General features: G+C 38.1%; 1 protein-coding gene across 3 annotated transcripts; it reads right to left on the bottom strand.

The window, feature by feature from the left end:
- Positions 1–7,379: 7,379 nt before the first annotated feature.
- Positions 7,380–11,908, bottom strand: LOC105223764 (phenoloxidase-activating factor 2). 3 transcript variants are annotated; one of them, XM_011201592.4, is made up of 3 exons: positions 11,744–11,908; positions 8,441–8,765; positions 7,380–8,359 (listed from the first exon to the last, which is right to left on the bottom strand). In XM_011201592.4, the coding sequence occupies exons 1-3, from the start codon at positions 11,755–11,757 to the stop codon at positions 7,499–7,501; spliced, it is 1,200 nt and encodes a 399-aa protein (XP_011199894.3). In that variant the 5' UTR covers positions 11,758–11,908; the 3' UTR covers positions 7,380–7,498. The 3 variants fall into 3 exon arrangements, with proteins under 3 accessions (XP_011199894.3, XP_049302253.1, XP_049302252.1); XM_049446296.1 differs by having other exon boundaries at positions 11,634–11,822; XM_049446295.1 differs by lacking the exon at positions 11,744–11,908 and adding an exon at positions 11,710–11,732.
- Between the last annotated feature and the right edge of the window lie 361 nt (positions 11,909–12,269).

Below are 12,269 nucleotides of genomic sequence, written 5' to 3'. Positions count from 1 at the left end.
TGAAAGTAAAATGCACTAAACAAGATAATAGTTCTTAGAGGCTCCTTCAATACGCTGTGGTAGGCATCAAACTAATCTAATAAAAAAATAACTCGATGCTAGAGGTAAGGAGTCTAGACATCTTCTCACAAATCTTGTGCCCATAGTCAGCGAACTCAAGACTTACGTGTGTATATCGCGGCGTTACTAGAGCAGTTTATATGTAGTAACCACTCCTTGGAGGCCGCGCAATAGCAATAGCCGGCGCGGAGGCCAAGGATGTACTACTTTATGACAGCTATCCCCGCTTGGAAAATACCTGCAGAGGTCAGGAACCTAAAAACTAGGAGCTTAAAAAAATATCACGTCTTCCTTGTCTCCAAGGAGTCTTTCGACCCATGCCTCTCTCGAAAGATATGGGCAGCGACAGCCAGGCTAGGCTCGGCAATCCAAGATAGAATAAATCAAAGTGCGCGAGAATTCTCCCGGAGTGTCCCAGGGTCGCAGTCATCTAAGTACAAAAATTTTCTGAGTCTGAGGGCTGAGTGCGAACAACGCACAGCTATACTGCAGCAAGTGCCATAGTTGATGTGGAGTGAAAACTTGGAGTGCAAACCCTTATAACTAATCAACTTGTAACAATTTTAGTCCCTCTTTTACATTTATATCATATGTATATCAGCTAAATATTTTATAAGCTTCTCTAATTCCCTTAAGTATGCTTATCTTGTGGAAAATAATTCGTGTTCCATTAGCAGTAAATTTCACTGTGAACGGGAAGCGGCTGGCACCTCTAGTTTTGGCTTTGAAAAGGTGAGCTTGCCACTCGTCAGCCAAGAACTTGTAGGATTGCAAAATCGTTTTAGTGGTTGACGAGCTTCAAATCAAAGCTCTCATGTTGGTATAGCTCCAAATAGGAAAGAGACATCATTTCACATAACATAATGGTAAATCGGGGTTAATTATAGTTGGCCGTTGAGGATACCTTAATACATAAATACAGTACTACGAATTTGTATATACAAATAGTAACGTTCATATATTGAATAAAACAAAGATATCTACAGAGTCGGCTTCTCTTTAATAGTTACATTAATAGTTCTTTTAACGTCTAATAACAACTTAGCATTGACCTATTATAGTATATATGAGGCTTGGCAGGATAGTCTCCTAAATATCCCATATTATGGCGTAAAAAACTTGGTGTTCAATCCTTTGCCACTAGCATTCGATGATCCACTCGCTTAAGTGCGCCACGTTCGCGTATACGCCTGAATATTCTTCAATCCAGCATTCGATACCCCAGGAAACAACACCGCTTGAAGATAAACGTTTATGGATATTATTCGGATCGGGGCATGATATGGCGAACGCCATCACCTGTACACGTATCTTTACCAGTCACAGCCAGCGAAAATGAAACTATTGTCAGCGAAAATACCGACTCAGTCGCGTTAAGACGTAATTACGCGTTTGACTTTAAGCAGGCGGTACAAAGGCAAACTCGAATCTTCTTCAAAATATTGCTGGTAGACACCGTGTTTACCAACTTGCCCTGACCACCAACCGGTGGCAACAGGCAGCGCTTATTTTATCGATATGGTGCCCGCTCGGCAAACAAATGGGTTTGCACATTCGGTGCAAGTAAATGGTTTTTCCAAAATTAATAACGCGATATCGTTAAATACTGGTGGTGCGACTAAAACGGACTCATGAACTCTGATTTCTGAAACTAGTGCCATCTTGATGTAATAAGAGGTTCTAGTGAGGTCCCAAATCCCATTCGCCTGCCGGAACAGCAATGGGGGCAATTGTTTGTCCGAGAAGACAAGAGCGCTGTTTAGAACGAAGTTGGTGACGATTATCGAGCCGCCACACTTTAAAGACTTCTGATTTCCAGCATCTGCATTAAAGCGACCACATCCAGGGAAAGCTGCGAATTCTGCCTCATTATTGTTATGCCACCGGCAATTTTGAAAGCTACGCCATTAAAATTGCGATAACCGCAAGTATTTCTTAGAGGTACGTCCAATGGTTTCGGGTCCTGTAACTGTAAAAAAAAAATATAAGTTTTCAAATTTTGAGGACTCTGCAGACGTGTCTATGCTATGTTTACCTTATTGTTTACATCACAGCAGCTTTCCAAATAGGCGCATGGACTAGATCCGTCTATTTTTACGCCACAAGCTTTTCTACCACCAACATCAGCTTGTGGTTGTGGTTGTGGTGTTGAAGATGTAAAAATATTTTACTTAGCAAATCATCAATTGATTGCGCTTGCGTTGTTTTGGTAAGCGAGAGGGAAAATAAGTAGATAACGATAACCGTTTATTACGGAGATTCGATTAATTTTATGGCAAAGTGTCTGAAAAAAATTAACAACGAAGGAACTTGGACAAAGAATTCATTTAATTAATTTAACTTACCTCGTTTTTCGAAATTGGTAGTATGCGAGTGGTATAGAAATATTATATAAAAAACTTTTTAGTAAACTGCAAAGGACAGTCTACAGCTGTATACTCTTAATTTATTTCGCAAACTTTATAGATGTCCACTGTATTGGCACTATGAAAAAAATTTATCGAAAACCACCGACGAAATTGTTAGCGATTTCCACCCCCCCAAAAAATAAAGTTGTGACGGACGGACTTACTTATTGAAACTTGCGAACAGCATTTCTTATTAATCTGGCTTTTTCTTATAGATCGGTCGTTCTTATCAGTTTCCAAGCATTCACTCTATTAAAGAAAGATTCTTAATAAAGATACTAAAGGGTGAGGTTATCAATACAATGATTTATGTTTGAACCAGAACAACACATTTAGAGAGAGAGCAATGTGCTCTTACCAAAGTGTATGGGATTATTAGAAATAATATAAGAAACGGTGTTCTTCAAAATGACGCTATAAAAATAGGCAGATAGAGACGGCAAACGACGCCATATTTTTCCCATTTTTTAGACATTCATCTTCAATAAGGTCTGTCATTTTATCATGGATATACGATGCAACAACGAGTCGAAGTTCGGAGTCAGTGGCCTCAACTTTAAGAGCGCTTCGTCCAATTTATAGTCATCATAATCATCTTGTCATATCAATAATTCGGCGTCTAGTGCAAAAATTTAAATACACAAGCACAGTATAAAACGTTTTCGTGCCAGTGAGACAAAGAAGCTGTCTTGGCCCACATCCTTACAAGATGAAATTGACGCAATAACTGAAGCCGCTTGTTCATCAGAATCATCGTATGTTCGTGGGGTTAGTCAATAAGCAAAATATGAGTTATTGGTCAGGCAGCAATCCACACGTATTCAATGAGTTCCCATTGTATCCCGTAAAAATTGCGGTTTGGTGCGGTTTATGGGCCGGCAACGTCATTGGATTGTACTTCTTCCAAGATGATGAAGACTATCACGTTACTGTGAATGGCAATCGTTACCGCTCAATGACAACCGAATATTTTTAGCCCAAATTGGATTATATGGACTTGGACAATATGTGGTTCCAACAAGTTGGTCGCACAAGCCACACAGCGAATGTCACAATCGATTTATTGAAAACCAAGTTAGGTGAACGTGTTATCTTACGAAATAATCCAGTTAATTGGCCGCCTCGGTCGTGTGATTTGACGCCGTTAGGCTATTTCTAGTGGGACTACGTCAAGTCGATGGTCTATGCTAACAAGCCGGCGACGATTGATGGACGTCGTACAAATATCGAACGTGTAATTGCAGCAGTATCGTATCGGTCAATTTATGCTTCAAAACTGTCGAAGAATGGGTTCAGCCTCTGGGTTTGTGCAAGCGTGCCCGTGGTGGCTAAGCAAAAGAAATCGTGTTCCATACATAATGGCATCGAATGTACTTTCACAAGAATAAAGAATTTCCTTGATATCACTAGTTTACAGTTTTGAACTTTTTGTCTGTTGCCGCGAATTCTGCGATTGATATTGTTGAAGCTGGAGTTACTTTTTTTTGATTTTTATCATTTAAGCATATATATTAATCGAAAACAGGCATATTTTACTGTGTTAAGATTAGTTTCTCAAGTTTTTGCGTCATGAGTAGTTCAAGAAGACGTTGTTTAAATAAACCAGATCATTTTTGCTACATATGCGGAGAATATTGTTTAAAAATTGTAGAAAAATTATATCAGAGTTGTTGAAATATATCTATTTTGAGTATTTTTGGTTGCTCTTAGATAAAAATAGGCAACTTTGGGCTCCCAAACCCAATTGTGTTTGGTAAATCTTGGGTGGAATTTAAGATTATGAAAAAGTGTAAAAGAAGTGCTTTTAAAATTTGGAACACGATATTTGGCGGGAGACCGACGAAATCATCTCGTAGGCGTTATGTTTGTAGTGTGAAACAAATGATTTAAAGCTAAAATCGGGCTAAATGGCAGTACCAAAGTACGATAGTGTTCAAGTCCATTGCAGCGTTTACCTAACTCTCCAGAGCCTAAAACATATATCTGAACCATAGAGAAAGAATTGAAGGAGCACGTATCACAAACATGATGCTGATTTGCAAGGTATGTCTAATGAGCCAACGCTTTTTCCCAAAAATGAGTTGAATGATCTTGTAAGAGATTTAAATCTTTCTAAACCAGCTTCAGGAAGTGTTAGCATCAAGGACTCAAAGAAGAAAAAAACTGCTATCCTCGCCTCAGAATACGGCGTTATTTTTCCGAAGAAAAACGGCATTCCTTTTAGTTCAGATATCAAAAAACTTGTGATAAAAAATGGTTTTGAAGCGATACGACCCAAAACGACTGGCGGTTTATGCATTGACAGCTCAAAAAACTTAGCTTAATGAATTCTATTAATAATGGAAATAAATTCGCGGGGGTACCTATTGCCCACAGTACAAAAGTTAAAGGAGAATATGGTAACATTTCGCTAGTCTGGAACAAAAAAATGCAATACCATGAGTGGCAAATTTGTGTCGATTTAAATTGGGTCAACATCTTCTCGGTCAAAAAGTGGTTTATACCAAGTTTCCCTGTTTTAATGGTCTTGGGACAGCAGAGCATTGGGTGAAAAAAAATGGGCCCTTGAGAGAAATAAAATGGAGTTGGATAAGACACAATATAGTACGCAATTCATTAATAGATCGTACAAAATTATCTTCCACTATTACATATAAAACTGGGAATATGGAACCGTTTGTAAAACACTATATAAAACGATGGGAACTGCTTTTTAACATTTGCAAAAATTTCCTCAGATCACTAAGGAAAAGATTAAACCGGAATTTTTGATGGCCCCCAAATTAGACAACTTATGAAAGATACTCAATTTAGAAATTCTATGACTGAGTCAGAACTAAAGGCTTGGACAGCATTCGTATCTGTGATCCAGAATTTTTTCGGAAATAAAAAATCTGAAAATTATATTGAACTTGTAGAAAACCTTCTGCTACAATTAATCTGTGTGTATGTATCTGTGATCCAGAATTTTTTCGGAAATAAAATATCTGAAAATTATATTGAACTTGTAGAAAACCTTCTGCTACAATTAAAAAATATGGTATGTAATATGAGTATAAAACTCCACTTTCTCCATAGTCACCTAGAGAGGTTTCTGGTAAATTTAGGAGGTATGAGCGAAGAGCAGGGAGAGCGTATGCATCAAGACTTACGCGTTATGGAAGAGCGCTATCAGGGTTTCTGGGATACAAATATGATGTCTGACTATTGTTGGTCTCTAATACGTCATTTTCCAAAGTCTACACATCGGAGAAGAGCTTTAAAACGAAGTTTTTTAGAACTTAATGATTAATTATTTTTCTTAATAATAATAATAAATTAATAAATTTTTTTGTTCTATTTAAAAAAAAAAACTTTTGCTTAGATTAAAATCCTCTGGTTGACGTCTTACTTCTTAAGGTTTTTCTCTGGCGTTGCTTCTGGCAAGTTGCAAGAGTATAAAATGTTCGGTTGCAGATGAAATTAGCCCTCTCTTACTGTTTTTTAAGATATGTTTTTTTAAATTTATAGTATTATTGTATAATTTCTCATGAAGAAGGAATGGAATGATTACAACTTTTTGATTTGTGAAGCCATAAGAAAATACTTTTTGTGGCAAAAACACCTTGAATATATCACAAATCTGTTATGATGTCCTATTTTCATTTTCGCTATTTCGCCTGGATGTCGGAAAGTATGAGATCCGGAGTATATTTGCCTTCATCTGCCAAAAGCGACACATTCGAGGAATATGTGTTTAGATAATTTTAAGGTAAGATACATAAACTTATCGAACTTAATCGAATATGAATCCCGATAGGAGAGTGCAAATTAGAACTCCATAAACTAACGGAGCTCCTGACTTTACAATTTTTGAAATTATTCAGATTAAAGTACCTGCCCTAACAAGATCATAGTTCTTAGAGTTTCCTTCAATACCGCTGTGGTTAGACATCAAACTAATCTAATAAAAAAATAACTCGATGCTAGAGGTAAGGAGGCTAGACATCTTCTCACAAATCTTGTACTCATAGTCAGCGAACTCAAGACTTACATATATCGCGGCGTTACTAGAGCAGTTTATATGTAGTAACCACTCTGATGGAGGCCGCGCCGGAGCAATAGATGTACTGCTACCTTTATGACAGCTATCTCCGCTTGGAAAATACTGCAGAGGTCAGGAAGTCTAAAACTGGAGTTTTAAAAATATCACCGCTTCTTTTCTCTAAGGAGTCTTTCCCTCCCATGCCTCTCTCGAAAGTATATGGGCAGTGCAGCGACATCCAGGCTAGGCTCGGCAATCCAAGTATTTTAGAATAAAATCAAAGTGCGCGAGAATTCCGGAGTGTCCAGGGTCGCAGTCATCTAAGTACCAAAATTTTCAGAGTCTGAGGGCTGGTCGCGAACAACACACAGCTATATGCAGCAAGTGCCATAGTTGATGTGGCCAGTTGAACACTTGTCAATTTTTTTGAGAGTGCAAACCCTTATAACTAATCAATGTAACAATTTTAGTCCCTCTCTTTACATTTATATCATATGTATATCAGTTAAATATTTTAATAGCTTCTTAATTCCCTAAGTATGCTTATCTTGTGGAAAAATAATTCTTGTTCCATAGAGTAAATTTCACCTGTTGAACGGGAAGTGGCTGGCCACCTCTAGTTTTGGCTTTGAAAAGGTGAGCTTGCACTCGTAAGCCAAGAACTTGTAGGATTGCAAAAGCTTTTTAGTGGTTGACCGAGCTCTAAATCAAAGCTCTCATGTTTGGTATAGCTTCCAAATAGGAAGAGTACATTTATTTCACATAACATAATGGTAAATCGGGGTTAATTATAGTTGCCGTTGAGATACCTTACTATATAACATACAGTACTACGAATTTGTATTTACAAATAGTAACGTTCATATACTTGAATAAAACAACAGATCTCTACAGAGTCGGCTTCTCTTTTAATAGTATTAATAGTTTCTTTAAGTCTAATAACAACTTAGCATTGACCTGTATAGTATATATGCAGGGCTTAGCAGATAGTTCCTAAATATCCATATTATGGCGTAAAAAACTTGGTGTCAATTCCCTTTGCCACTAGCTTTTCGATGATCCACTCGCGTAAGTGCGCCACGTTCGCGTATACGCCCGGAATATTCTTCAATCCGCATTCGATACCCCAGGAAACAACACCAGCTTGAAGATAACGTTCTGGATTATTCGGATCGGGGCATGATAATGGCGAACCGCCATCACCTGTACACGTATCTTTACCCAGTTCACCGCCAGCGCACATGAAACTATTGTCCAGCTGAAAATACCGACTCAGTCGCGTTAGACGTAATTGCGTTTGACATTTAGCATGCGGTACAACAGGCAACTCGATCTTCTTCAAAATATGCTGGTATACACCGTGTTTACCAAACTTGTCCTGACCCCAACCGGTGGCAAAGCAACGCTTATTATCGAATATTGTGCCCGCTTCGGGCAAACAAATGGGTTGCACATTCGGTGCCAAAGTAAATGGTTTTTCCAAAATTAATAACGCGATATCGTTAAATATGGTGGTGCGACTAAAGGACTCATGAACTATGATTTCTGAAACTCGTGCATCTTGATGTATAAGAGGTTCTAGTGAGGTCTCCAAATCCCATTCGCCTGCACGGACCATCAATGGGGCAATCTGTTTGTCCGAGAGACAATGAGCCGCTGTTAGAACGACGTTTGGTGCGATAATCGAACCGCCACACTTAAAGACCTTCTGATTTCCAGCATTTGCATAAAGCGCCACCATCCAGGGAAATTCTGCGAATTCTGCCTCATTATTTTTAGCACCGGCAATTTTGAAAGCTACGCCATTAAAATTGCGATAACCGCAAGCATTTCTTAGAGGCACGTCCAATGGTTTCGGGTCCTGTAACTGTAAAAAAAAAATATAAGTTTTCAAATTTTGAGGACTCTGCAGACGTGTCTATGCTATGTTTACTGTGCGTTTACTTACCTTATTGTTTACATCACAGCAGCTTTCCAAATAGGCGCATGGACTAGATCCGTCTATACGAAGATTGAGCATATTTATTCCATAAATATTGACCGTTCCATTTTCATTGCAGAGACTGCGTGCTACACATTCCTTGCCGAAACCACAAATCTTAGCTGGGGTCCCCACTCTTGGTTCTGGCATAAGTTCTGTAGAATTGTCGTCAAATATGCGTCCTAATAATGCATCAACGTTTGGTATTGATTGAGTTCGTACCGGATTAAAAAAAAAGCCTAGCAGGCATACAACAGTAATCATCAGCTGTGCAGACATGATTTTTGGTAAACTGTAATGTAAAAATTAAAGAAAATATTATTTATTTATTATTTGGATTATCAATAAAAATTAATCTCGCAAGGACAGTGAGTCTCTCCATTCGTCTATCCTTGCGATAACTTGAGCGATACTGGAATATGTTGATGAAACGTCCCAAGAAGATTTGTGTTCCCTGGTAGTACAAGAAGGCTGTCATTGTGGATGGGCGGATTCGCACGACACAAAATTCCTTTATTTTAAAACCTATAAAATGCTATAACTAAATCATAAATTCAGAAAGAAGACAATAATTTGGTAAAGGGAACTAAAGTAGGAAGGATGTAGGTGTTAAAAAGTTGTGTATTCGAGTCGAAACGGAAGGACTTTATAGGAGCCTATGTCGAAATCCTATGTCTCTTGTCTATGTTTTTATTGCCCCACTTTACACTATAAAAACCTTAGGAGTTCTTCCTAGACATTGTCCAAATCGCCAAAGTTGTATGGAAGAAGTTGGAGTTGAAATATCCAGTCACTTTATCTTTTATTGTGCAAACTTTTCAAGACGGAGGCGTAAACATCTCGGCAGTCACACCTGACAATTGACATTGGCCCCTCAACAAATTTTGTGATCGACTTTGACGATTAATGAGGATCTTTATGATGTACTTTATAGCGGGACCAACAATAAGGAGCTCACTTGCAGCTTAGAATGCCTAGACCCGCTGTAAAGTACATCATAAAGATCCTCATTTAACCTAACCTAAGGGAGTATATTTTCTTCTATAAAATGTGGTTTATCGTGTGGTTTATCAGTTTTGATTGTTGGCAATAATGAACAATTCTTCATTTCAGTTGCGGAAATTATAAGATCACATAAATTAAAAGAATACATTTTTTCACTTAAAAAAACCGATTTCAGTGAACTTATACTATTATAGTATGTTCAATGTGTACGCTACATCTTTCTGCTTCTCGTTTCTTCCCACGACAGTATGAATTTTTGCATTTTTGCAGGCGAGGTAGTCTGTACCTCTGATAAGAATTCTACGCTTAAGTGATAGTGACAAGAGTCATACGTACATATGTATGATATGTATAGTATATAGGAAATTCAAATATATAGGAAAAGTGCAATCGCAGTCTCCTTTTAAAGCTTTGCTTCGTTAAAGGCAAATCCGCTAGAGAAACATTCCGTGAGATTAATGGTGTTTTGGGGGATGATACTCTATCATTTCGAACTGCGGAGAAATGGTTTCGACGTTTCAGACTGGGTGAAAGCGACACCATGGATAAGCCAGCCGGCGGAAGACCTGCGACGACGAATACTAATCAAATGATGGAAAATATCGAGTTAGACCGGCATGTGGCATCTCGTGACATCGCCCAGAAGATGAGTGTTAGTCACGAAACCATTTTAAAACATCTGCAGAAGGCTGGATACACAAAACAGCTTGATGTTTGGGTGCCGTATGATTTGACGCAAAAAAAACCCTTCTGAACCGAGTCAACGCTTGCGATATGCTGCTGTAACGGAACAAACTCGACCCATTTTTGAAGCGGATGAATCGTCTCAAACAGTGGCCAACAGAAAGGTTGTAGTGTTCCACCAGGACAACGTCATACCACACACTTCGTTGATGACTCGTCAGAAGCTACGGGAGCTCGCATGAGAGGTTTTATCGCATTCACCATTTAGCCCGGACATAGCGCCAAGTGATTACCATCTGTTTCTGTCCATGGCGAAAGCCGTTGTTGGTGTAAAGTTGAACTTAAACGAGGCTTGTGAAAATTGGCTGTCCGAGTTCTTTCTTCTTACGATATTGCTACTGCGGAGCAGAGTGTAAGAAGTAGACCCGAGTGAGTTCATCCGTCATCGCGCGCAACAATTGAAGATGTGTCCATCCGCTTTGTGAAATATTTAATGGTATGTTCTTGGTTTGTCGCATTTGGAGTGCTGATAACCCATAAATTGAGACGCTGATATGTCCTTAAAAAGTCACTGTTTGGTTTGCTCTAGTTACAGAGGAAATCGTTGATCATCAATGGAGAACGGTAAAGAGCGATTATTAATGGCTTTTTTATACCTGAATTGGAGGTGTTGATTGGAGGACCTCTGTTTTCAATGTTAAGCGCATTATTTCGCGTCTTGACCCCAAAACCGTGCGATTCAACACCGGTGGACTATTTTTTGTGAACCGAACCAAGACGATGCTCTGCGCAAACTGATATTGCACCATCGTCAAGTGACCTATCATGAGATTGCGACAACTATAAGTAATAGTGGCGCGAGCACATATTTAATATTGAGGAATATATTATTGTAGAAACACTTATTTCACGTTGGATCCTACAGAATTTGTCGTTCGCTCAAAAAAGGCTCTCGTCTATGGGTCGATAGAAATGTTAAAAAATGCGATAACGGTGCTTCAAAACACGTATATGACAACGTGACTGTGTATGATTCATGTATTTGAACGTGTAAGCTTGAAAGTAAACCTCAGTCGACTGTATTGGCAGTTTTAAATGAGCCAAATCCAACAAAACTTTTCGCTCGTGATACACTTCCAAGCCAATGGTTGCCTGTTTTTTTTTTGAACATCACGCAACCATACCATTACGAGTATAATAGCTCAGTAAATTCTGAGCGGTACCCAACCATTTGCTTGCAAGTTGTCTTTCAAGATTTGGGGAAAACCAACCACCGCAGACGGATCACTCATCACCACAACAATGCGAGCTTTCATACATAATACTAAGTGATTTTCAATGATTAATATTTGTTTTTCTATAATAAATTTTTAGGAACACAAAACAATTATGCTCTTTTCAAGATGCTGCAAAAGTAGAAAAAATTCCGATTTAAACAGATTCAGTGTCTTCGAAGTATAACTTTGCTCACAAATTTTGTTGTCAATATTTTAATTTGATTCTTCTGCACTTTTATACGCGATAAATTATATACAACCGATATCTACACAGACATTTTACTGCGAAATCAATTCAACTCACTAATGAAAGCACATATCACCGGCGTTTATAATGAAGGCTGAGAACCGCGCGATTATTTACCAGAAATTACACTGGCAGGGCAATGTCAGATTATTGCGTTTATATGCTTATCAATAGCGATGTTTCAATATCTACTAAGCGTTGCCATCTCAGAGCGTACTGAAATATGCAGCTTGAAATACTAGTCTAGAGCCAAGCTTGAGTTGAAACTACATTCTACATTACATATTGAACATTTACGCTGTTGAATGTAAATTACACTATAAAACAACTTTCTGATTTATTATTGTAAATACCAAATTTACAATTTTTTCGAAGAAATTTTTGGTTTCGAACAATTTATGCTACACGAGTGTAATGTTCTTATAGATTAATCAAAATTTCAAAAATTGTGTTTATAATTATTAAAATATTCCAAAAAAATTAGAAGCAAGCAAAAAAGTTTAACATTCGTCTCATTTTCGAAAGTTGGTAGCACTATAGAATAGATTTTTTTGGTAAACTTTCCGAAGTTTTGAGGGAGAAA

The sequence above is a fragment of the Bactrocera dorsalis genome, chromosome 1 (genome assembly GCF_023373825.1).
Source record: "Bactrocera dorsalis isolate Fly_Bdor chromosome 1, ASM2337382v1, whole genome shotgun sequence".
In the NCBI taxonomy this organism is placed as follows: domain Eukaryota; kingdom Metazoa; phylum Arthropoda; class Insecta; order Diptera; family Tephritidae; genus Bactrocera; species Bactrocera dorsalis.
The sequence above is the reverse complement of the archived record's forward strand: the minus strand, read 5'-3'. Positions and strand labels throughout refer to the sequence as shown.

Excerpts from the sequence above, each read along its gene's own strand:
- LOC105223764 (XM_011201592.4), bottom strand. Across the intron at positions 8,360-8,440 it reads GCTGTGATGTAAACAATAAG|TTACAGGACCCGAAACCATT; the intron begins GTAAGTAAACGC and ends TTTTTTTTACAG.